The sequence below is a fragment of the Convolutriloba macropyga genome, chromosome 9, assembly GCF_964194025.1.
Source record: "Convolutriloba macropyga chromosome 9, txConMacr16.3, whole genome shotgun sequence".
Lineage (NCBI taxonomy): Eukaryota > Metazoa > Xenacoelomorpha > Acoela > Convolutidae > Convolutriloba > Convolutriloba macropyga.
In genome coordinates, this window is record NC_134476.1 from 37815397 (window position 1) to 37842914 (window position 27518).

The 27518-nt window shown below is 35.5% G+C and overlaps 1 protein-coding gene across 1 annotated transcript in view; it reads right to left on the minus strand.

Moving 5' to 3' along the window:
• Positions 1-27518, minus strand: part of LOC142346206 (uncharacterized) — a 144776-nt gene that overhangs the window by 19028 nt on the left and 98230 nt on the right. Inside the window, exons 20-25 of the mRNA XM_075398718.1 lie at positions 5205-5321; positions 4139-4333; positions 3672-3727; positions 3535-3559; positions 2973-3205; positions 489-533 (exon numbers count right to left, since the gene is read on the minus strand). Of these exons, the coding sequence (XP_075254833.1) occupies positions 489-533; positions 2973-3205; positions 3535-3559; positions 3672-3727; positions 4139-4333; positions 5205-5321 (671 nt within the window). The remainder of the gene's footprint in view (positions 1-488; positions 534-2972; positions 3206-3534; positions 3560-3671; positions 3728-4138; positions 4334-5204; positions 5322-27518) is intronic.

The following is a 27518-nucleotide window of genomic DNA, read 5'->3' on the forward strand; positions in this document are numbered from 1 at the left end:
GAAAAATAATTTATATACGTTCAGGTTAATGAGAAATGTATTCAAATCTTTTTATATTTGTTTGAAAGTAGTGAAAGAGGGATTGTCGAAAGACGGATTCCAGCTGATTAAAAAAACCTAAAGAACATTTGAAAATAAAACAAAGAGATGAAACTACATAACGCTGAATATCATAGAGATTAAAAGTTTTTAAGAACAAAAAAAACGCTTATTATCCATTCCAGTAATGCGAAAGATATTAGGTTATTGCTAAAAACAATAACACGAAAAGCGTAAGAGTAGGACTAGACGTTTATGTATGAAACAGGTGTGTTTACAAGACGTGAGTTTTGAGAAAAACAGAAAATCGACGAAACGAAGTGACCAGATTGAATATGAGTGAAATTTACCTGTTCGCTGAAAAGTTACAAGGTAATGAGCATCAGGTGTAATAAAAGTAGTGATGATAGTCTTTATTAAATAGTGAACAAAGCTCTTTTTTTACTTACAACTTGCGATCCTGTTCATGTATGCAAGGGTCAGTCTTCATTATTCTGAAACAAACAACTTTGGTTATCAATAAATTTACCAACGTAATCTTTACGAAAAAAGAGAAAATTTCCTAAATTTGACCTCATTCTTTAGCCTTAAGGTTGTGATGGTAGAAATTTGTTTTAAAAAAAAGACCAATAAAGGTCAAAACAAACTCTGAAACTTGAGAAGTAACCATCAGCGCACTCTGAAAATCCACACTTAGCGTTCATCAGATTTTAACTGATGTCGTTATTCTGAAGTTGTTATTCCATTTAATCAAAGTCCAAATATATTTCTTGATGACATTCAGTTTAGCAAAGCGGCTCTGAGTAAGGAAATCAAATACATACGTAGTGGTGCTAACTCTTTTGATGGAACCAGCCCAAAGTTTTTGAAGTCCGCTTTACCGTACATTTCGAATCAACTTTTGTATATCTTCAGTTGCTGTGTTAGCAAATGTGAGTTTCCCAGTTTGTGGAAAAAAGTGCATGAACGACCCCATTTCAAAAGCGATAGCAATTAGATATCAAGAACTACCGACCGATTGCCATGCTTAGCTCCTTGTCACTGCTATTTGAGCGTATGGTGTATAAACAGTTCTCGATCTTTCTGCAACAAAAGCTTTGCGTAGAGCAACATGGTTTTAGGAAAAATCATTCAACCATCACTCAATTACTTCTCTTCTACTGCAACAGATTGTATGAGTTACTTGAAGCAAACAAAATGCCAATGACAGTGTATCTAGACATAGGAAAGGCCTTTGATACCAACAATTATAATATCATACTTTTAAAATTATATCGAAAGGGATTTGACAGTGCTTTCTTGAGGTTTTTCGCGTCATATTTAACTGATCGACAGCAGAGAGTTGTAATATCTTGCGGAAAATCGAACTTTCGACCAATCACCAGCGGTGGGCGTCAAGGGTCAATTTTTACAGTGTTTCTTTTTTCCGTTTATATAAATGACCTACCCGAAATAATTGTCAATGAGTGCTATTTATACGCGGATGACACAAAAATTGTCAGCACTGTAGACAATAAAATACAGCTGAAAAAGATATTGAAAATGCTATTGTTTGGAGCAAGGAGAATTGGTTAAACTTCAATTTCGATAAGTTTAAAAACGTGCAATTTTAATTATGTAAAAATCAAAACAAGCAAATTTTGCGTCTTCCCAGCAATGGAACCATCTCACAAGAAACACACTTCAAATTTTCAGAAAATTTATCATGGGATCATCAATTAAGTTTTGTTCTACAAAAAGCAAATCAGAAGCTTGCTTATCTAAAGAGAACAATTCCAAGTCAAACACAATTGTCAGTCAAATGCAACCTAGTCAAAACTTACATAATACCGATCTTGTTTTTTGGATCAAATGTTTGGTTTGCCAGTAGAACTATCGGCAGGCAAATGGAAAGGCTTCAGAAAAAGTTTAAAATGGATACAATCAAACAGTCATTTTACTGATAAAGAAAACAATCATTGTCTTCGATCAGTAAATTTACTTCAGATCACATATCAATTTGTCTTTTTGGATCTCGTAGTTTTAGACAGAATTTTGACCAGAAAACTTCCACTTGAGGCAGAGCATTTTTGGCAAATAAGGAATGGACATCCGAAAACACGATCAAACTAGAAAATATTTTTATACTCAAGCGAATGTGATAGCCAGCGTTGCGGATCTAATTTTTCTACCGAGTTACAAACTTCAACAATTCGATGCCACAGGCGCGTGATTTTCCCAACTATAAACCATATTCAAGTCCTCCGAAATTCAAAAGAGAAGTCAAAGAATATAGATGATTTAGCTAAGAAGAATTTCAATTACAAATAATACCCATCTGGATGGCCAGTGTTTGAGGGAAATCAATTTCAAGCCCCGTTAGGGACTTACTAAGCTTGGTGAAACCAAGTTTAGTGAAATTCATTATTATTATTATTATTACTAAAAATGTTAAAAATTTCAAAACATTTTAATATCAAGCACATCTATTAGTACAAGTACCAAATTATCGCATTGTTTGGAACCAACCTGAAAGAATTGTTGAGCAAAATCCTTTTCAATTATTAAACATTAGTGCTGAATTAAACTTCCGGATGCCTGTACTTTCACAAAATCAAGATTTTAAAAGAGAAAAATGAGAAGTGTCCACAGTTGAGAAAGCAAAAATCCTCTCATCAATTTGGCGTTTTATTAGTCAATTCAAAAATTAGAACAAAATTGAAATAAAACTCTTGCTGCAATTTTGTAACGTTTAATCGTGCTCTTATCACTGCCAGATTAAGAATGTTTGTAAATTAAGCACTGTTTGTAAATGTTTGTAAATTTTTGCCAATGGCAATTAATGATTTCAGTCTGTAGCCTCTCGCCCTCTTTCGAACCAATTAATGAATCGATGCGTCCTAAAAAGTACCCTATTATTTACTTAAATGAATCCTCTTTAGAGAAAAACTAGCCTGTTTAGATGCTCCTGTCGCAGGAACTCTTTAACTTCGTTCATAATTTTCGCATGGTCGGAATTGGGCTTGACGATGTCATCATTGAAGATAGATGCCAAGTGCATGTCGTACTGTCCTGCCGCACTTACTAACAGATCAATTTCTCTGGCTTGGGCTTTGAGGGTTTCATCATCACGGTTTGATTCCACGAATTGCTCGATTGTGCGCGATATCACAACCAGGCATTGGAGCTGCGAAAAAGGCAAACTTATAAATTTGATATAACCCTCGGTTTTCCGAATTCGAGGGGTTCTGGTGTCCCACACGTTAGGACTATTTTTTATGTGTTAAGATACGTGGTAAGGAATTAAAGAGGTAAAATGGTCTACTTTATGTAGTACGGGCGCTGGCTCGAAATGCCAACACGATATATGCAATTTCATAGTATGATTGCAAGGACATACACAAACAAAGCAGCTTAGTCTATTGACATAATATGCTTTTGGCAAGAAGCGTCTGTAAGTTGTAGGCGATCAATTATATGCGAAAAGAGTAAGAATCTGCTCCAACGAACACTTACCAGCTGTATGAGGAACTTCTCGAAACTGAAACAGAGAATTTGTATTAAAAACTACGCAAGGTGGAGATAAAACTTGACTACAACTAGAGATCAAAATGATAGAAGACACAAACAGAAAGAGGAAATGAATAACTTACTCTCCTTTGACTCTTGGAGTTCCAACGATCTCTCGGTACTGGACAGACAAGAAGGCCTAAACACAACTAACATTTCTCAACAAAAATATATCTGCTGGGGGATATGATTTCACTTCTAATCAATGAAATATCCAAATGAAAAAGACCACATTTGCTTAAGATACTTGACGCACTCAAATTTGGTTCCAATGAAAATCTAAATTCTGACACGTTATCATCGAATTTTGGTTTGGCCTAAATTTTTGTTCCGACTTTTGAGACACTTTTAAAAGTGATTATTGGTTAAGAACCCCCCCCCCCTCACTCGCTTACCTCCAACAATTGGTGAGGCTACAACCTTTTTCCCCTCAGCTACCCTCATATTGAAAGTTGCATTAAGAGAGCGATACTCTTGAGGAGAACTTAGATATGGAGTTTGATCCAAGAGCGCAGTATATGAATTGAAAGGATAATTGAAGATTCCTTACCAAACACTGTTTCTTAAGTCCGCCCTGAATGGGAGAGACGATTTTGGAGATGAGTTCCATGAATCCCTTGAGGTGCTCCAGTTGTTTTTTTGGGTTGTTCTGGTTGGCATTGTAGTTGTAGTAGATGTCACTCAGCTGCTGAATGAACTCAATGATGTCCAGTTTTGCAATCTCACACGAATATTTGATGGTAGCCTGGAAAAAGAGATGAGCGTCTACTGCAAAAACTTAATATGCGGTGAATTCAATAAACTTTCGGCATGAATCGCAAAAAAGTAAATAGTGCGAAAGTTTATACTTTATTTTCTCAAGCAAAGATTTCTTCAAACTTTGTGTAAAAAAAGTACAAACATTCACAGAATGTTGATGCATTTTTCACTAATTTCTGAAAAGTTACGGCGAAAGTTACGGTGAAAAAGCAACATTTGATAAAATACTATTAAATATTTAGCAATCATATTATTTAGTACACAAATTTAGTTTACAACTGCTGCGGTTAATAAAATCCACATTTACATCTATCTCAGCATCTAAACACATTCAGTTTATTGATCATAATAAATTTCAAGCTACCACCACCTACGCGTCTGTGCTATTTATACAACTAGTTGTGTGTGTTATAACAACATATAGTTTGAACCTAAAAAACACTGCCGGGGTAAAAAGCATTTAAGAAAGAATTTTCACCCCTAAAAAGTACGAATTGAGGCGAAACTTTTTCCCATGGTATTAGAAGCATCTGTTCACTGCATCCCGCGTACTTGTTTTCGAATTTTATAGAGAATTTCTCAATTCAATAGAAAGAACAAGAAAAAACTTTTGTCCATTGACCGAAACCCTAGATCTGTCTGAGAGCTTCTGTATGCAGATGGTTCAATTAAATAGGCCATATAATGGGAGGATCATTTGTTGGCTGATTTAGTAAACTGATTTCATTATTGCTCTGGGCCAATTATTATAATCAAGCATACATCAAATTAAAATTTTTAGTGAGCATGCTGAACTAAGCATAAACCTAAAGAAAAAATCTCATAAAAACAAATTAGGATTAACAAATAACACAAACCGGTTTGGACATGATGATTGGCTGCCAGCGACACTTGCCAGGGTAGAGCTCATTCTCACTCTGGTTCACCAGATTCTGGTCAGACAATTTGTACTTGGTCACTTTCATCCCGAACACCTAGAAACAAAAACATAATAGCTAGTTTCAACATAACTTACACAGAACAGAGCCCATTCGAAATACGCATATTCAGCTTTCCATAATGTAAAAGGTGACAACTTTCACGAGCAGATTAAACAATAGTACAGTCGACACCATGGTGTTTCGGTTCTCACTTCTTTGACATCTATAGCATTTTAGAATCTTTTCCGTTTGTGCAGTTCCCAGTTACAGAGCACGTTCCATTACATGGTTAGTCATCAAGAAAAAATATACCACGTACATCTGGGGGTGCAAATAATATGAACCCACTAAGCTGGAGGGACAAACCGAAAGGATCCGCATTTTAAATGCATAATATCAAAAATTAATGAACTCCAACGGCAGCAAAAAACAAAATGCTTTTTACCCACCAATAATTCAATTCAATTCACCGCCCAGGACAGGATACAAGTCAAACGATTCTTCATGAGGTGCCCAGAAAATCAGCATAACGTGCAACAAATAAAAAACGCCTCTGTACTCCAAATAATTTCAGCTACCGATTTGGGCGAAAAAAATTTCTTAGCAAGGCAATTGAAGACTTTTTCAACCGAAATTCTGAGTGACTTTCTGTGAGTCTGTGTTTCGATTCTCGGTATAAAAACGAGTGACCTAACGGATGACCGTGTGAGCGGCCTGTTCCTGGCAACTTAGAGGCAATCTCATGCACAAGTTTTTGCACTCTCATCCAGCACCTCATTTACCAGAGCGTCAAGATATTATAACTTAAAAAATGAAAGAAAGTTGCATAGCTTGAAAAGACAACATACAAGATCTTTTGTCTTCCTGACAAACACTTCAAAATACGTTTTTGTAGATAAAAAAGATATTTCACTTTAGTTTTTCAGAATTTCTACGAATGAATCGCACGAAAGAACCTAATCTCCGCCTTTTTTGTTTCCATTTTTACTTTCAATAGTTTGGTACCCTGATACTGAGTATATATCTAAGGGATCGCTATCAAAGAGCCAGATTTTTTATAGCGAAATTACAGCTAATTTGGTTTCAGGGTTTCCGGTTAATCGCAAAGATGGTCATTGAGTCCTAGGAATTCCACATTCATAAACAAAAAAAACCTAAATGTTTTGCCCGTTTCAAGGTAAAACATTGTCACGCCCCTATTTCGTCCCTCATAGTTTCGTGATGATATTCCTTAAAATATCCATAATTCAGTGCTTTATATTAATTAATAATCATTTAGTTTCAAGGCCATATAGAGCCAGTATGTCCATCTAGGCCTGTTGCCCTTAATTTGTTTATGTTTACAAAAAACAACCGCAGATTGACAGTTTTACTAGCAAACACTTCAAGTGCCTAAAAGCCTCAATATTTACTTTTTTGAGTTTCTTGAAGATAAATTCACATAATCAGTAAATAACTTCTTGAGAGATTATGTACTTGGTGAAGTAATTATTCTGATAAAGTAGGTGCTAATACGGAATTGTATATGTACTGAACAAACACCAAGAGACGTACAAAAGCCGGAAATCGCCCTACTTGAAAATCAGTAAATATTTGCGAAGGACCAATACAACTCAAGGCACAATCTTGCGGAACCCACTATCTCTAGAACACCAGCGAGCCGACTCAGAAACCAGTTGATAAAAACTAAAACTTTCTTTCTATTATTGTAACTTTTTGCTTTATTTTAACAGAGAAAATAATAAAAGATTGAACTGGCAATTCTTTTGGAATTTCTTCTAAGTCAGAGACTACTTGTTAGAAACAAATGTTGGGATCACAAATACTTCTAAACCAAGGCAACTAGTGGATATATCGCACATCCGAACCGCTCAATAAAAGGCTATCACTAGCTAGCTTTATTAAAAATATATCTGCTAAAAACCGCACTGTGAAACATCAAAATAAGTCATTGGAAAAAATGGCAATAATTACTTTAGATTATCTCCATAATTTACATCAATAACACCACGGATAAGAACTTTATAAATCAGTGCGTAACATGGTGACAGGAGTTATTAACTGTTTTCCAGTTTAACGAACCGAAATTCTGATTAAATCTTTGATAAATTCGATATTTTCTTTCTTTCTTTCGACACTTTCTTCTTTTGCCTTTTCTTCATTACCTTAAGAGCCTCCAATCATCCAGACCAGCATCCAGCACTTCCTTTCCGAGCAAGACGATAATGCAGAAAGCAGTAACAAAGGAAAGAATGGGTGGAAACGGTGTTTGTGTCTTTGTGGACAAAATGCAACAATAATTCAAAAGTGTTTGAGTGGACAATAACTGAAACAAACTCAACCACAGCCGCCACAACGGACAAAAACAACACAGAGTATTTGCAAACGAGGATATTGTGAGTAAATGAATTTGTAAATTTAATTTTGGTGCTTTATTTATGTCAATTTATAAAGAACAAATTCTCCCCGCTTTTAATAATTGTCGCGCTTCCCCCAATTTTGTTGAACATATCAAAGGCAATAACATCAACTACACCCATAACAGCAATAAAACACAAGCTCAGATAGTAAGCGCTTTTTCCTCTTCAGCTTATAAATCCATCGTAATTTATGTGCCAGATAAAGATGATAAACGTGTAGCAATTTATTGGACAGCAAAAAGCTTAAATCAGAAATCTCGCAAATTTGGCCTTATTCGTAACAAACTTCAATCTGACAGAGATATTAACCTTGAAAACATCATTACTGATTATCAGATAACATCAGAATAAGCTAAATTACTGAAACCATCACTTAAACATTAATTAAAAGAGGGCAAAACAAAAGTTTAAACAAAAATAAAAAACAATTATATTTTATTTCCCCGCCCAGCTCCGGAGGTTAATGAATCAAACAGTGACTTCGGTCATTATGCTGTTGCCTATCTGAGTGCAGCTTCCACAAGGCCTGTGAGGTCGTGGTCCCCACGAATTTTCCTAAACTAAGGGGCACTCTTTAGAGGTGAGACTTCGGCGGCCCATACGGCTTCAACGATATAAGTCTGACGATTCGACCGGAGCTTTAGGAATAGGCTTATAAGCAGCCCTTCTTTATTATTTTCTGAACAAATGGTTTCAGTAGTTTCTTTTCTGATATTCTTGTGCTATTCATTTAACTGTTTTCTTCACTTCAATCCCCTTAATCTCTCCATTAAGTTAAGTTAAGCGTGCTATTTAATACTTTAGAACGAAAATAAGACTGATTGAACGAAAAGTATATAATCTAATCGGGTAAAAAGCAAAATGGCACACGCGCAGATCAACATCACACCTTTTTCCGGATCAGAAACGGATAATTTTAACGAGTTTGAACAACTAATAACAGGTGCAATCGGAGTCGCAGCAATCGCAAACGCACAACAAGCGAACTTTTTGCAATTACATTTAAAAGGAGATGCCTTGCGATACCTCTTGACCTTACCAGAGGCTACCCGACTAGTCTTTGAAGACAGTATAACAGCTCTAAGGAACAGTTTCACGCAGGATGACTTGAGAGAAATTAGAATCATAAAGTTAGAAAAACAAAAGTTCAATCCAAAAACAGACACAGTTAAGAATTTCTTAGTAAAGTTAAGAACAGAGGCCAATAAAGCATATCCAGCACCTGAAATAGTAGTAGCGGCAGCAGGAGGAGGTGATGCTGAAGCCCGTAGATTCGAAAGAGACAGCAGCAAGAGAATCTGCCATTGAAATGTCAGAAAATCGAAAAAAAACGAGCAAATAAAGCGTTTTTCATTAAGTCTATGCCAAACTGGCTCAAGCCTATGCTCTTAGAAAGGCCAGACACAGATACAATATATCAGTTATGCACATTAGCTAGCCAACAAATTGCAATAAGGGAGATGTGTAATAGAAAAGAGTATTTTGACGACGGATTTAATGAAATAACGGAAACAAACACTGATAAAATGTTGAAAGCAATAACAACTATTTCAAATAATCAAAAAGAACTTGAGCAAAAACTTGAGCAGACAATAGCACCTAAAAATGAGCCACCAGAACAAGACCCAGTTAATATTTTTACACCACATTATCCACAGCAAGTTTATAAACAAAGTTATAGACAAAATTATGAAAAAAGGTAACAAAAGTATGAAGATTATAAAAAGAAACAAAGTAATTCACCAATCACAGAAATACAAGGGCTATCAAAACTTAAAAGAAAAACAGAAATAAATTCAATTGAGTACCCAAATCCATTAGATGAATTCCCAGATCTTACAGACAACTTAATTAGCCTTAACTTAGCAGAAGAGCAGCAAAAAGATGCAGACATTAGAACAGTAATAAGCTGGATTCAACAGAATAATCAACAACCTGACTTAAAGTATGCTACAACAAGCTTAAAAAAGTATCACAAGCACTTCAACAGATTACTTCTTGAAGGGAATGTCTTATACCGGAATTTTTATGATGATACTGGAAAAGTACTTCATAAACAATTCTGCGTACCTAAGCATTTGTGAAGAGAGACTATATACAGGCTCCATAATTCACAAACAGCAGGACATTTAGGCATTAAAGCAACAATTCAGGAATTTAGAAAGCGATTTTATTATCCAGGCTTCACCGAACATTTCATTAGCTTCATCAAAAACTGCCTCACTTGTCTTCAATTGAACAGAGTACCAAAAAGTCACATCACACCGAAACTGCAACCAGTCAGTTCACTACAATCATATCCAGGAGATATGCTCCAAATTGATTTAGTAGGCCCCCTAAAGTCATCGCAGTATAAGTATGTTTTGAGTGCAATAGATGTCTTCACAAAGTACCTATTCGCAGTTCCATTAACAAATGGATATGCCGACACAGTAGCCCGAGAACTAGTAAAGGTGTTCTTCCAACACAGCTACATTCCTCAAACAATACTTAGTGACTTAGGAACAAACTTTACTTCTGAATTAATGTCAGAATTAGCAAGTTTATTAGAAGTAAAGTTAAAACATGCCTCACTAAAGCACCCTCAAACTATTGGAGCAGTAGAACGATCTCACGGACCACTGAAACGAATATTAAAACTCAATACTGAGGAACAATGGAAAGACTGGCATAAATATGTTCCTCTTGCAACCTTTATTCACAATACTTCATATCATTCAGCGACAAATTGTTGTCCTTCAACTTTATTCCATGGCAGAGAACCCATAAAACCCCTTGACATACGGTTCTCCAGAAAAGTAATGGATGCAGTAGCAGTAAATTCCGATTTTGTAAATGAACTGCAAGATGCCATGATGCAAAAGTTTGGAGAAAACAAAGAAAAACTAACAACTGCATACTTGAAGTACAAAAAGTATTATGATCAAAAAGCATCAGCAAAACCGATTCTGGAGAAATCATTCTGTTTACTTTTGAATCCTAAGCTACTAGAACAATCAACAGTAATAGCTTCCCAAGTACAGAAATGGCTCCCGCTATATAAAGTGGAAAAAGCCCTTACTGATTCTAATTACATCATTCGAAAAGTAAATACGAACTACACCCAATGTGTTCATCGCATCAGACTGAAGCCAATTAAACCAAGTGAAACTCCTGAAGATCTCGAAGTCATCAATCCTGTAAACTTTTAACCTGATCCGTCGAGAAGACAACACATGGAACCTGAACTATTTGATAAACATATCCCAGAATTAATCAATGAGCAAGAAACAGAGATACAACAATCCAAGAAAGTGAAACAAGATCCAGTCAGAGTGACCATAAATGTTCCTCTAGGTGGACCATTAGCAGGACCAGCAGTAGCAGCACCTCCAGCAGCCTCACCGGCCCCACCAAGGGTAGTAGCACCAGCAGTTAGACCACGAACTGCCCCAGTTAATCTTCCAGTAATTGATTCCTCAAGCTCAGATGAAGCAATTCCAAACTTATTTAATGAAAATAGCAGTTCAGACGAAAATTTAGCTGACCTAAACCTGGACGCAGAACAAATTGCCCGAATACCAGTTAATCCGTTAATTGCTGAAGAAATTAGACATCAAGAACCAGAAGTTCGTGTTCCTCTCGTATCATCTTCCTCAGATGATGAAATGTTCCTACCAACTCAACAGCCTTGCCCGTCAATAGAACCATTCGATAGTGACTCGCCTCCAGAAATACGTGAAGAACAATTTGCGTTAACTGATAGAAAATTAAGAGCCCGACCTTATCACCCTAAACGACAACCAGAAAAAAGTGCTTTCAAATCACCAGAATACCAACAGAAGAAAAATGTCCAAGGATTTAAAATAACTAGACAAATATGGTTACACGATGAAGATAGAAAAAACCCTTACCAAACCAACCAAGTTAGAAGATCAGGCAGTCCTAGACCAAAAAACGCACGTGCCAGACTGGAACAAGAAGAAAAACGTGAAGCAATAAAAGCATCAGCACAAGCAGCACAACAGTCAAATACACCAAGTAGAGAGACAAAACTAGATCAAGTTAGAGCAAGTATAGCAAAATATTCAAGGAAAAAGCCCAGCAGTTCAGCAAACAAACCAGTAACTAGATCTCAATCGAAAAAATCTTCACCAGGCTCATCTAATCAAAATTTAAACCATTTTAGTCAAGAAATAAATGCAACATATCTAAGTTCTCCAACAGATATCTTATATTCACCATACTCTTTTGCACACTGTATATCAGCAGACATTGCAATGGCAAAGGGATTAGCCCGACAAGTCAAAAGCTGGTACCCAGCAGCCCCAAGTGCAATTAGACTTAGATATCCACCTGATATTGGCTCAGTTTTAATTTACTTCGACCCCATTTCTGAACGTTATATCTTCAGTTTAGTTACCAAATTCAGATACTACCACAAACCCACATACGAATCAGTATTAGCAAGTCTCCATGAACTGAGAGAAATAGTAATAGATGCAGGAATTTCACACTTAAGTCTTCCAAAACTCGCCAGTGGCTATAAATTAGATTTTAACATCATTTTTGAGCTTATATGCCAAGTCTTCGACCCTCTACCCATAACCATCTATATCCATTAGCATGTACCGACCCAGTACAGTCTAGCAGTACCCTTCATTTGCCCCAAAAGCCCAACAAGCCTGAGCAACTTAGCCCTAAGGTCCAAAAATCGCCAAAAATTCGAAAAATTTTGACCTCAAATCCTAGTTATTTTGGTATATCTCCAGAACTACTTTTCTGAACCTGGATTAACCTATTGTTCTGAAAAGCCCTTATCTAGTAGAAGCGATTCCAGCTATTATTGACCCCATTCGACCTGTTCTAAGTACCAAAAACTTAGCCTAAAATTGACCCTTCCGAAAATCCTAGGTTCACTTCAGAAAAATAGTCATAAAACTTTGAAAAATGCCCCGATCATCCCAAACTTTTGCGCTGCAGCATTTTTCAAGCCGAGGAACCGACATGCAAGTTTTGAAGCGATTTGGAGAACTTTAAAAATTGAGTGACGCTGGAGCCCTCAATTTTTGACACTTTTCGAATCCGCTCGAATTCAATGATAACTCCCACAAAAAACCTCCAATTGACCCATTTTATAACCCTAGACCATCCTACTGTTCACGCTTCACATCCCAGTACCCAAAAATCCCGTCAAAAATCAATAAAAGTTGAGTTATGACAAAAATACCGAACCCTACCAAAGTGTGCTAAAATTGATTAAAATGCAGTGTAAATTATACCCCAAAAATATGCCAAAAACTGTCCCCCATGCCTTCAGCAGCTACTCCCAGCTGCCACCCACATGATACAACCTCAAACAACCATAAAAACCCAATATTTCCAAGTACATGTTGAAAAATGACGAAAAAACGAAAATTACGCTTCTGCTTTAATCCTCCGCTTCGAAAATTTTGTCATTTTATTCTCCACCTGAACCGATAAAAGCCACCTATACCCCCTACAACCCTAGTGCAACCCCCCACTAGCTTTGTAGTACCATAAAAACCAGTCCCAGCTCATCCCAATATCAACCATGAATACTTAAAACCAAATAAGCTCTGAAATGGCCACAATTTTGTCAGGAAAAATTCAGTTATATCCAGCTAGAGTCGACATTATTCACTTCTGACAGCAATTAACCATACCATCAGCACGCCCACATCTATAGCTGTCAGAATATGCACTCCCAGCCCCCCAGTGCCAATACAAGCTGAGAAAATTTAAGTGAACTTTCTGAAAAAAGTGATCAAAAATGCATCTTAATACCTGAATATGCCCAATTTTATTGTTAATTCAGTTAGCCCCACTCATGAGCAGTCCAACCATAACAATATCATTCATTTTGAACAAGTTTTTCTTAGCCTCATAGCCAATAACCTATCCCCTATCTGGACCTTTCCAAAAACCCAGGTTCACTGCAGCAAAAACGTTATAACTCGTAAAAAAATAGTTGAAACCGCCCAAATTTTTGCGCTGCAGGGTTTTTTGAGCCGATAAAACGATTCACCAATTTTGAGCTCAATCGGAGCATTTTAAAAATTGAGTGACGCTGGGCCCCTCAATTTTGGAGACTTTTTGAAAATTTACGAACATGTTCATAAAATCCGAAATATTGATCAAAAATCCGATATTATTAGCTTAAAACACCCGCATGCTCAAGCTCTACACGCCCAAATCAAAAATATTGAAAATTGTTAAGTAAAATGTTGAAATAATAGTAAAAAACTGAAGCCTACCAAACTCTTCTCAAAGTTGTCAAAACAGAGCCAAAATTAGACTATAAAAATAGTATTAAATAGCCGAATTATGAGCCCATATTCAAAATTCAGTCTTCCTAGTAGTTGTCCAAGCCTAATAAACCAACAAAATCGCATAGAAAATCATAAATGTTGAAAAAAGTGAAAAAATCGAAAATTGCACATATTTCACAAAATTTGGTCCGAAATTCTAAAGTTAAAAACTCAACATATTATAGTCAAATCATGCATTTAACCACACCAAAAGCTGCCACCAACATAGTACTCACTAGTATGACCCACAATTACCGCCAAAAATCAATCATTTTCAACCCATGTCAACTTATGCACAAAACATGACGCATCACAAGTAAAAATTCAGTAAATTTCACAGAAAATCTGGCATAAAACCTAAGTTAATCAACTCCCAACCTACCAAAATGCTACTTCTGATACCGATAGATATCAGCACTAACAGTTAGCACCTGATTTAGGCCACTAGAGAATCACCAGACCGACACATGTCTCGAAGAAGCTCAAATAGTGGAAAAATCACGCTTAAAAATTAGCATTTTGTACGCAAAAATCAATGTTCTGACCCGATAAATAGCTTCAAACCCTAAAATTCACTAATATACATTAGTACCAAGCACAGACAGTACCATTTTAACCATTCAATACCGATAATGTATGAACAGTGACGACTTATTCAGACCGAAATTTCATGATTCAAAAATAGCCAAGTTCAGATCACGAAAACAATCATAACTTTGCGAAAAATGCTTAAATTATGCCCAATTTTGCGCTGCAGGGTTTTTTGAGCCACTGAAGCGACCTACCAATTTTGAGCCCGATCAGAGCAATTTAAAAATTGAGTGACGCTGGAGCCCTCAATTTTTCGCATTTTTCGTTTTTTCAGACATCAGTAAAAAAGTTGACCACAAAGTGTCCAAAAACCTGAATTTATTGCATAGTTATTCCCCACCGATGTCTACTGAGTGGGCCAAGCCAAAAAATTTGCCCAAAGTTCAATAAAAATTGAAAAATTCACATATTTGCCACACTAGCCCTCATGCGGAAAAATGTCCAAAATTACGAAAAAATTACATGTGAAAATTAGTACCAAATACTCTTCCAAACCAGTCCAAATTACACACAAGTGCTGCTAACAACCAGATTAAGTATCTAGAACCATTAGAACCAGTCTATGATCAATAATTCACAAGTAAATTAAAGTTAATGCCCAAAAATCAAAAAAGCCGTTATGTCACCAAATTCTCACTTTCACCAATATGTCATTATAAAGTCACACACCGCAATTGAAATGTTACCACATGCTCATACACACCACAGCTCCTAGTTCCAACAGTAAAAACCAACTATCAAAGCTACAATTGCCAAATAATAAGTAAAAACACATCAATAAATGCAACTACACTACATGATAATCAAAACAATTGAACTGAAACTAGTTATTTTCCATCGGCGCACCTTCTCACTCAGCAAATTCAGGCACTAACTGTTGACACACGCACCAACAAACGCAGAAAAGCCATAACAATCAGTCACTACTACCACTGACATAAACTTATTAGATAAATACTCACTAACTGTCCCATTTTCCCCAATTTACTCCCTGAAAAACTCGAAAAAACATGTAAACACTGCATAATTCGACCCCCCAACCACTATCCCCATCATCACACATCCATTATTCAACCAAATAACCACACTTCAACATGTTTAAACACCATATTTAGTAGTAATATCAATAAACACACACATCAACACACATGATCACAAAATAAAGTACACCTGAAATGAACAATCATCACATAAACAAGTGCCATATTGAGAAAGCTAGAACTAAAAGCCCGAGTAACGTACATAAAAGAACAAATACACACCGGAAGACCAAATAGAACCAGTTGAAACACTTAGAAGAGCCACATCAGTAGAAGATTGTCCTGAAACATAGTTGTTATTATTGAAATACGAAAATGTTACTTACAATTGTGTTAAATCTCGTACTTTTCGGCCCCACTTTTGAGACTCCGATTAACACGGAAGCAGCTCTGGCTCAAGGAATAATCTTCCACAAGGAAGGGAAGATATTAATCACTGAGAAGTTCATTAATGTGGAATTTTTAGTACCGTTTCCTCGTTATAATTTTACGATCAGACAACAAGTAGAGACTCTACTTACCAAACTCTCACAGAAATGGATAACAAAGTGTGAGTTTTGTAATATGACGTCCAGTACCACGTATCGGAATCAGACACAGGCCTTCAATGTTGACTGGCTTTACACGAAGATCCTCAATGAAACAATCGAAGCTGAAATTGAAGTCCTCAAACTACGCAATGAGACCGAAAAACTCCTCACCAGAGTCAAAGAAGACCCTCACAATCGACAAAAACGAGCCGCCCCGCTTGCAATCGCAGCCGCAGTCGCTGGAATTGGACTTTTCGGTCCAGGAATAGCAATGAGCAGCGGAGGATGCGGTGGAAACAGGAATTTTCGGATCTTGTCAGCGAACGTCTCAAAACGCTGAAAATATCGATCGATTAGCTAACAGTTTCAATAGCCTCAACAACTATGTCATGGAAATCGGAGCACAAACCGATGAGAAATTTTTCCTAGTTGCTGACGAACTTGCAAAGGTTTATAAAGTTCAAAACGAAATGCAAGAAAACCAGAACAGAAACTGGAAACTAGTTGAGGAACAATTTGCAATTGTAGACCATAATCTGAATGCACTAGCCACCTGTATGGAAATTCAATTATCACAGCAACAATTTAACTTTAACTTTGACACAGCAGCATCATTACTTCTTACCCTTTATGCAGATATCAAAAGTTACAGAGCAGCCTTATATTCTTTCCGAATTAATGTTATAAATGCCATTCCTACGTTACTAGACAAACGTCTTCCAATCTCTTTAGTACCTGGTAAATCTTTGATAAAGATCCTTGATGCAGTCCATGATAGCCAAAAGAACTTTGGCAATACCCATGACTGACATACTTTTGTACTACGATGCGAAATTAGTACAAGAGATTTCGACAGTTGAAGACGGACTTTTACTGACACTAGCCATTCCCCTAGCCTCTAGCCAGACAGTGTTTGAAGTTTATCGTGCAATAGTATTCCCTATGCCTCAGAAGGACTCTGTAGATGCCTTACGATATGTGATAGAGGGAGTATACTTAGCAATATCAGAAGGACAGATGGAAACTACAGTACTGACCAAAGCTCAGTATGGCAACTGTCTTGGATCGCTACGATACCGAATCTGTCATGAGACAATGGAAACCCACATTGGATTCTCCTCGTGTCTAGCAACCCTCAAGTTTCACCACACAATCTCAGCATTGAAAGTATGTGATACAGAGAAGGTTGTGTTACCCAACCCAGAACGAGCACAGAACCTTGGATACGGAATTTGGCTCCTAACATCAGCTTCAAGTGATTATACCCTTAGTGAGATTGGTACGGATGAAAAGGGCCGACACATCAATGTTCCTCATAAAGGTTGTAACATCTGTTTAATCACATTGAAATGTGGACATACAATGTTCAGTGACCACATTAAAATTCGAGCTGATTTACAAAGTTGTCAGTACCTTCCAGCAACGAGAATTAATGTAAAATTACCAGATCCACTTGCACACTTAATTGACTCAGTACCTAACATAAACGACCTTCCGAAATATGATTCCAGTACTGAAGCAAACCTCGATTTATTGAAGAAAGTTAAAACCGAATTTATTTACTCGAATAGAAAGTTATCAACAGAGTCACTAGATGCTATAGCAAAGCCAATTACCACCGAAATGAAGTCATTTAAACCACCACTAATTGACCAACTTGAATCTTACGTACCGATCAAACTTTCTCTTTCTTTAACCATCATTGTCTTTATCGGAAATCTAGCCCTACATATTCTCTTCATGTTCTTATACCATTAAGTAGCCTTTGTACGACGAATGGTACCAAATTTCATGAAGCTTAACGGAACCAATGTACCGCTAAACCCAGTAGTTTCCGTACCCAAACATCTGAAAGCAGATGTAGTCACAACTCTAGCCAAACAACTAAAGCAACCGCCAACAGTCATTTCCCCAGAAGAAATTGGAACCCTCAAGCGACAACGACGAAATTCCATGCCTGCAACTTCTACCATGTCACTCAACACCATGGACCGACTCAACACAGACGATGAACTGGACCATCAAGCTCAACCCCGAGATGAAAGTATTCTTTAAGTTCATGAAAGTCTTAAATAGTTCAACAAGTATTAACCCTTTAAATGATTCAGTATCCCCTCATTCATTAAGTTCTCATCATAAGTGATTTAAACCAATAAATCAGTACTCCAACCCTAGAAAATTAACCAGAGCTGTTAACCACTTATTCAGTCAGTTCAAATGTTTTCAAAGTTTAGAGCTATTACTCAGTGAAATAACCATGATAAATTTCAGTGCTAATCTTAATGTGTTCTCTAAACCCTAACTCTACCTTCTATTCTCACTATTTCCTCAACATTAGCGCATTTTAACATTCTTAATGCTCTTTCAAAACCCTTAATTTTGTCTTAACCCTCTTTATTTTAACCTTGTCTTAACTTAAACTTTATTTCTCTTATCTTCTTTCATTGTCTTTAACTTAAATGCTTTCGTTCCAAACTATTTTCTAAGAAAACATAAATTGGGTGGCTCCAACAAAAATATGTTTATAACCTCATATTCGTGCAGATTATATGTTTTATAGAAAAATTGTAAAACCCCAGTTCTTTCACTAAAATTTTCATGAATAAAATTTTCATAAAGTCGGGTAGTGTCACGCCCCTATTTCGTCCCTCATAGTTTCGTGATGATATTCCTTAAAATATCCATAATTCAGTGCTTTAAATTAATTAATAATCATTTAGTTTCAAGGCCATATATAGCCAGTATGTCCATCTAGGCCTGTTGCCCTTAATTTGTTTATGTTTACAAAAAACAACCGCAGATTGACAGTTTTACTAGCAAACACTTCAAGTGCCTAAAAGCCTCAATATTTACTTTTTTGAGTTTCTTGAAGATAAATTCACATAATCAGTAAATAACTTCTTGAGAGATTATGTACTTGGTGAAGTAATTATTCTCATAAAGTAGGTGCTAATACGGAATTGTATATGTACTGAACAAACACCAAGAGACGTACAAAAGCCGGAAATCGCCCTACTTGAAAATCAGTAAATATTTGCGAAGGACCAATACAACTCAAGGCACAATCTTGCGGAACCCACTATCTCTAGAACACCAGCGAGCCGACTCAGAAACCAGTTGATAAAAACTAAAACTTTCTTTCTATTATTGTAACTTTTTGCTTTATTTTAACAGAGAAAATAATAAAAGATTGAACTGGCAATTCTTTTGGAATTTCTTCTAAGTCAGAGACTACTTGTTAGAAACAAATGTTGGGATCACAAATACTTCTAAACCAAGGCAACTAGTGGATATATCGCACATCCGAACCGCTCAATAAAAGGCTATCACTAGCTAGCTTTATTAAAAATATATCTGCTAAAAACCGCACTGTGAAACATCAAAATAAGTCATTGGAAAAAATGGCAATAATTACTTTAGATTATCTCCATAATTTACATCAATAACACCACGGATAAGAACTTTATAAATCAGTGCGTAACAAACATTAATGTCCAATTATTTTTTAAATAAAATGTCAGAAATTCAAAAGCAAACACGAACAAAAAGAATAGGTTCACGATTCACTATGCCTCGTTTTCTGAGCCACATTTTATTACAATGAGTGCAAAATAAATTATAGCGCGAAGCGTTGTTGCTATTTTTTCGCCATCAAGTGTTGCTCCCAGAATAAAAATCTCGCCAAAGTAATCGAAACCGATTAAATCTCCAGTTCGTTTGTTTCGCCGATAATTTGGCTTAATACCTGGATTCGGTTTATTGGATTGGCTGCGTTCTTAGGTAGAATTCTTATTGATTGAAAGGGACTCAATAACAGTTCTATATTTTATCAGTCTTGGAAAGTCTTACTCTACAGTTGTACGTCGGAGTTACTCAAACCAACATTATCAGCTTTCTACATTTCCAAAATTTGCAGAAGGAGGCCCTCTTTATTGTATACAATCTCGCAATTTAGGGAATCACAGTAGTCGGCAGTCACAGATCGATAATTTTAGAACTCAAAAACTGTTGCTTTAGCAAATAAACTTGAAACTGAGCACAGGGGCGGCCTTAGCCTTCCAATTACTTGTGAGACGGAAAAGTTTAGATCCCCAACCTCTCGCATCGAGCTGATGCTATTATGAAAAGAATACCGTACCTAAATGGCTAAAAAAATTTCTGATTGAACTCAGCTTCACAACAATGGAATCCTGTTCACTAACCTGTTATTTGAACAACCTTGTAACAACTTCTGTTTTGAAAACCTCTAATTTAAGACGTATCAAAAGAAGCCTTTTTCCTATTTTCAATGCTTCTAACTTAATTTCCTTATTGAAGATAAATATGCGTCACAAATATAAAGCCTAAAAGGTATTCATTATCATTACTCAACTCCAATTTTAATAGCTAATCTAATCGAGCATTTTTAATCTAAATTTTAACACGCCAATTAACTACATTATCAAATGGAATAATTTAGTTAATTACGACTCGAAAAGTAATTTTTTATAATCATTTAATTTATGGGGTATATTGACACAGGAAAGAAAACGCGTGAAGAAATTGGGCTTACTGCTAAAAAAAGTTGAAAAGCGGAGCGCAATAGGTTTTTTATTCCTAAAGCAAATTTGATGTAAAAAAAGTTTCACTATGCAAAGTTTTCTGTTCGAGCGCCGCTATTCAAGCATTTTTTCTGGTTCAACAATGGTTTTCTGATTTGAAGGGTTTTATAGACAATAGTAAAAAAAATAACGGTTCTTTTGTCTGCATTTTTTGGCATTTTAAATGAGTTGTCAGCGAACTTTTCAGATTATCACGCTATTTCGGTTAGGCCTATTATTTTTCAGATATCACGCCACTTTAGGCCTATTATTTTATTTTATTGCATCTGCTGCAATTGAAAACATACCCGGCAGATTGCCCGAAAATAGCCGCCGTTGATTCCAATAAGCATGATTGCGTTTGAAAGAATATAAGCTATTGAAAAGATTTTTGTACAAAAACATTTTTTAAGTCCGATTTATTTTGATGGCATTTCGTAGTTGAACATAACGTACTTCTGTTTCTTAGAGAGAGGCTACAGGGGCTGCTGTCATAACCGATAAGCATTAGAGATGGTAACTAAGACTTATAGGAACGACGTTCAAATAGCGGGCATCTAAAATTTGGCTTTATGGGTTTATCCCGTTTCTACTTCTTACTTCAATTTTTTTTATGCTGACTCCGTTCATTTTGAATTGCTTTGCTGAGCAAATGATGTTCAAAATCACTTTTAGCAGAATGAGAGAAGAGAGAAACTAGCCTAGAGAAGTCAAAAAGATATCAAGCAAAATGTTGAAAAAGCGGCAAAATGAGTAAAGCGAAACATTTTTCTATTCGACGAAGTAAAAGAAACATAGCAGGACAAGTCCTGACGTACAATTCAAAGAATTTTGATTGACTTAACAAACAACTAGACCTAGAACGGACAATGAGTGAATTGGGAAAACCAATTCTAAAAAAAAATCAGATGAAAAAAAAAACAAAAAAAAAACAGAAAATCAATGTCAAAATGCTGCTAGGGAGAACAAAAAACCACTAGTGAGATATGTAATTTTGATTGCAACAAAAAACTAGGTCGAGAATGAGCTGAGAATGGATTGGGAAAACCATCTAGAAAAAATTCTGATCCAGAAAATTGAAAAAACAGTAAAAATTAGAGTGAAATTGCCGCATGTGAACAAAAAAACCACTACACAGAAACCGAATTTTTGTTCAAACACCGTTTTCTCACTCTACTTTAAAATTAGAGCGAAAAAAAATTCACGCCGCAAAACCACTCGCCTTTTCGCTCCATTTCCTGTTTCGGCGTGACCAAAATCACGACTCCAATTTGACTTCAAAAATCATGAAAATGTGTGAACAGATCTTAAAAAAGACAGCGCCCCAATACAATTCAAATTCTTTGAACTGTAAAAAAATAGGAGCGCTATAATAGCCGGCTGAGAAGATGAGGGCGGCTATTAATAACAATCTTCTTTATTACTATACATTACTACTATATTAAGATTCGAAAAAACCTGTAGAACACCAATGCTCCTCGAACAAAAAGACACACACTTTCAAAATAATTGCTCTAAAAAGCACTAAACATACCCAGCAGATTGCCGGAAAATAGCCGCCGTTGATTTCAATAAGCATGATTGGGATTGAAAGAATAGAAGATATTGAAAAAAAATATGTTTGTACAAAAACATTTTTTAAATCCGATTTATTTTGATGGCATTTCGTAGTTGAACATAACGTACTTCTGTTTTTTAGAGAGAGGCTACACGGGCTACTATCAATACCAATAAGCATTAGAGATGGTAACTGAGACTTATAGGAACGACGTTCAAATAGCGGGCATCTAAAATTGGGCTTTATGGGTTTATCCCGTTTCTACTTCTGACTTCAATTTTTATAGTCACTCTGTTCATTTTGAATTGCTTTGCTGAGCAACTGATGTTCACAATCGCTTTTAGCAGAATGAGAGAAGAGAGAAACTAGCCTAGAGAAGTCAAAAAGATATCACACAAAATGTTGAAAAAGCGGCAAAATGAGGTAAAGCGAAACATTTTTATATTCGACGAAGTAAAAAAACATAGCAGGACAAGTCCTGACGTACAATTCAAAGAATTTTCATTGACTAAACAGAAAAATTAGACCTCGAATGGACTATGAGTGCATTGAGAAAACAATTTTAAAAGAAATCAGATAAAAATAAGAAAAAAACAAAATCAATGTCAAAATGCCGCATGTGAACAAAAAAAAACCACTAGCGAGAAATGAAAATTTAATTCAAACAAAAAACAAGGCCTAGAATGAGCTGTGAATGGATTGGGAAAACCATCTAGAAAAAATTCTGATCCAGAAAATTGAAACGCCGCAAAACCACTCGCCTTTTCGCTCCATTTCCTGTTTCGGCGTGACCAAAATCACGACTCCAATTTGACTTCAAAAATCATGAAAATGTGTGAACAGATCTTAAAAAAAAGACAGCGCCCCAATACAATTCAAATTATTTGAATTGTAAAAAAAGGAGCGCTATAATAGCCGGCTGAGAAGATGAGGGCGGCTATTAAACAGCCTAATGCTGTAGGCATTTTCAATCACCGATCTCTTCTTGGTATAACTTAAATAATAATTGAGAAAAATGACAAAACTAGTAGACAATTATGACTATTTTCAATTTTTTGCAGGTTTTCTTAACAATTTTCTCAGTTAGCCAGTTATCAAAATAGCCAATTATTTTAACTAACTTTTATGTGCAGTTTTATTATATGAGGAAAGATCAAAGTTTCTCAATTTTCATTTCAAATTTTGTTCTTCGGTAACTTGTCTATTGTCATTTCACTTCATATCGCTTCTTGTTGTCTTGAGTTCTATCATATACAATTTATTCTAAATAACTGTTTTTTTAGTGGAGGAGACGACTCCTCGAGTTGTTTTCCGAACTCTTCAGACTATTTTTTTTTCAAATAGAAGGGCCAATGATAGAAGTTAAAAGTAAAAGTTTTTACCTGATTTAATTCACGCATAACTCAGCAAGAAATTGGCGATATTTTAGCTGATCATTTTAAAAATAGACCTTACTAAATTGATATGGAAACTATGAGCTGTTGCTGGCCGCAAAATGAAACTTAGCTGGCAGATTGCTAGAAAACAGCTGCGATATATTAGACCTGAAAGTTTCAAACTACCAATGGAAAATACAAATAGAAAAAATGGACAAAAATTTAATAGAAACTTTCGGTTTTTCTACTAAAAGCTGTGAAGCCTCCACCTTGCAGATCTCAGTGAGACCTCAAAGTAGTCCTAAAAGATGCCCGCAAGTAACCGTTAGTTAGGGTAAAATCTCCTCGTTTGACTAGTCCACAAATGAAAGCAAGCCAGGTCATTATGAGAGTAGAGTGAGAAACAGTGGTTTTGAAAGTAAACAAAATCAGCATAAAAAAGGACGCACAATTTTGTCAAAAGATGTGAATGAATGAACAAAATCTAATTTCAAGTGATCGTAGCAAAAATCTTAACTAATAAAACCGCAGAAGTCTTGAACAATAACTCGATTAAAGAAAAACTAGACCATAAAGTGACAGGGAATACACTTTTGAGAACAACCAAGACCATTGCTTGATTTCAAACAAGAAAGAAACCAAACTCCAAGTCATCAACAGATGTACTTCAGCTGAAAAAAATAAACCAGTAGAACACCAATACTAATGTTCAAGTCGTAAAAAGACACAAACGACAACTATAATTACGTCACAGAGGTCTTTAGATAGCAGGCAAAAATGAAATTTGCTTCAATAAATTCTCCGCAACAATTACAATTTGTCAGCACCGCATGTAAGAAAGTTCTTTTCTTTGCAGATTACCAGGAAATCATACGACTCATAAATAACCTTGTATGAAATCGAAGAAAAGTTGTATTATGCAACCCGGGAAAACTATGCAAAAGCAATTCCGTTTTTTTTAAAAAAAGCACTAATAAAGCGAAAACATTAACAGAGATTCGTAAGTGTCTCAAATCCACGGATTCTTGCATGTGTCAACCAATCAGACTTACACTAGTTGAAATAGTCGAAGTAGTTATATCGGAGCAAGACAGGGGGGGGGGGGTAAAAGGATGTACCTATGTATTAACATTAGGTATAGCCTATTTTCGTCCAATTTCCAAAGATGTACCTAAAAAGAGAGTGAGAACAATAGACCTGTCATCTTATCGTAATTACCCAGGGGTAATTATCTTAATTATCCCAGGGAAATGCATCCGCTCTAATGCACTTCAGCTAATCTTATCTACTTAATAAAATTCATCTGCAGAACTTTTACTTTCAATCTTTTCATTTACGCATAACTTTTTCGATTATAATTTTTTTTTTAATTTTCGATTATTAATGAAGTTTTGTTTTCAATAATTTCAAATTATTGGAAGTTTTTCGCAAAAGCTTCTTAAAAGTTTTTTGAAAATTTATTTTTTCAATTTTTTTACTCATGATGTGAAAGCATGCAAGAAACAGATTTTTTGGCATTTTCTTTTGGTAGTTTCTGTTTTTTTTTCTCGGTAGTTTCAGTTTCAAAAACCCGAAACCGTTAAAAAAAATTGTATATAAAGTTGTTCTAATAATCGGTTGAAATTTTTTAACACAGATTTCAATGAAAAATACTAAAACACAGAAAACCATCACTGAAAATTTGTTTTTTTTCGTAGTTTCAGATTCTTGAAACCTCAAACTAAAAATTTTTTTTTGGTCGAAAATGTATACTACATTACAACTTTAGAGGGTATTATTCGAAGTGAAGTTCAATGGTGGTAATTTCACGGTCAATTATAGATTATGGGTTTCAGTTTTTTGTAGTTTGTTTCTCAAACCTCAAACTAAAAAATAGTTTTATCGAGAATGGTATGCTATATCAACTCTCTATATGTTGTTTTTAAACAAAGCATTTGATAGTGACTTCTTTAACTCCTAGAAGTTACACTTTTTGGTTTTTTTCTGAAGTTTCAGCTTCTGAAACCTGAAACCTCAAATTATTTCTTTTTTGGAATTGTTTGTTACAGTACATCTTTATAGCGTAATTTTTAACGCAGAATCCAATGGGCATAATTTAAAAGTCGTGAAAAGAGGACAAATTTGTATTTGTTTTAGATTCTGAAACTTGAAACCAAAAAAAGTTTTTGGTAAAAAATACTCAATTCTTGTAAAAAATACCCTATTCTTGAAAAAATGAAAAAACCCATTTCATACCAAAAAATACCAAATTCTTGGCAAAAAATACCCAATTCTTGCCAAAAACACCCAATCCTTGTCCAAAAATAGCCAATCGTTGCCAAAAAATACCCAATTATTGCCAAAAATTACCCAATTATTGCCAAAAAACCCAATTCTTGGCAAAAAATTCCAAATTCTTGAAAAACAAACACTCCATTATTGTGAAAAATGCCCAACTATTGCCAACAGATCCCAGGTCTTGGTGAAAAACACCCAATTCGTGGCTCAAAATATCCAATTATTGTCAAAAACACCCAAATATTACCCAAAAAATATCAAACTGTTGCCAAAAAAAACAATTCTACCCCAAGAATCTGTTTCTAGTCATGAGTTACACAATTCATAGCAAAAATACCCATTTATTACCAAAATCTACAAAATTTTTGCCAAAAATTCCTAATTCCTGCGAAAAGGAACCCAGTTCTAGTAAAAATATCCCAATACTTGCCGCACAGAGACACAAGTCTTGCCAAAAATTCCCATTTTTACCACAAAATAGCGAAATTTTGTCAAAAATACCCAAATTGTAACCAAAATAACAAAATTTTATCAAATATTTATCTAAAATATATCAAAAGTTAGACAATCTTGCAATCATCCGTTTTTTTCTCTAATTTCTTGTCAACAATCCAATTATTTAGTGACCTTAAAACATCAACTTTTGAGATAATCTTTTGTAAAGACGAATCTTCTCAGGTGATCGATATAGGTTTAATGAGTACAAATTTGTCACGAATTTTTTGCTATTGTACAGAAATAATCGTTAAAAGTTCAACCATAGTAATTTAACAATTACGTCCGACTATCTTCTCAATTAAGAACAATTACGTGATCATTTTTTGTAAGAGGGCCACTGACCTCTTTGGAACAAAATTTACTCCAGCTAAGTCATATGATTGCTGCAATTAGGGATACCTATGTATTGTATGGGGTCACTGAACTCATGTGAACAAAAAATAATCCTTATTACTTACGATATTATTCCTATTTTATCAAAGCATGCACAGCTCACGTGCTTGAAGTCTTACTCATAGTATTGTAATAATTACGTCACTATTGCGTCATAATGATGTCATTTTTTATTGTAGTGCACAAACAAAAATTCAACCCATTGCGCTTATTTTCGTTCTCTTCAACAACTTAGCTATAGTTAGACTTTTTAATTTTTTTTCGGAGACAATTTTAATCTCCTTTTCCTACAAACCTAAGTTTTCAGTTATAAACCTTTCAGTGGTGATTCTTCATCTCTAGGATATCTACCTATTTCCCATTCCAGGTAAGTCACCTCTGTTATAGAATATGAAAACAGACCAAAAAACAGAATAATGGGCTATTATAATAATCGTACTCATTCGCAAATAGCATATTATTTCTTCAGAGAGAAAGTTTTTTCAATATCTCTATTTTCAATTTATTTAGGAATTCAACCGTCGTCACCTAAAAAAGGCTGGAATAATGAATATCAAATCTGTGAAATTGAACGGAAATCTTAAGGCCCACTTCTTCTTCCCCGATTTCAATGATGATGTAGCAATTATAAAGGAGAGGAAGACGTGCTTCGGCTGGGTAGCTGAACCTCCATTCTC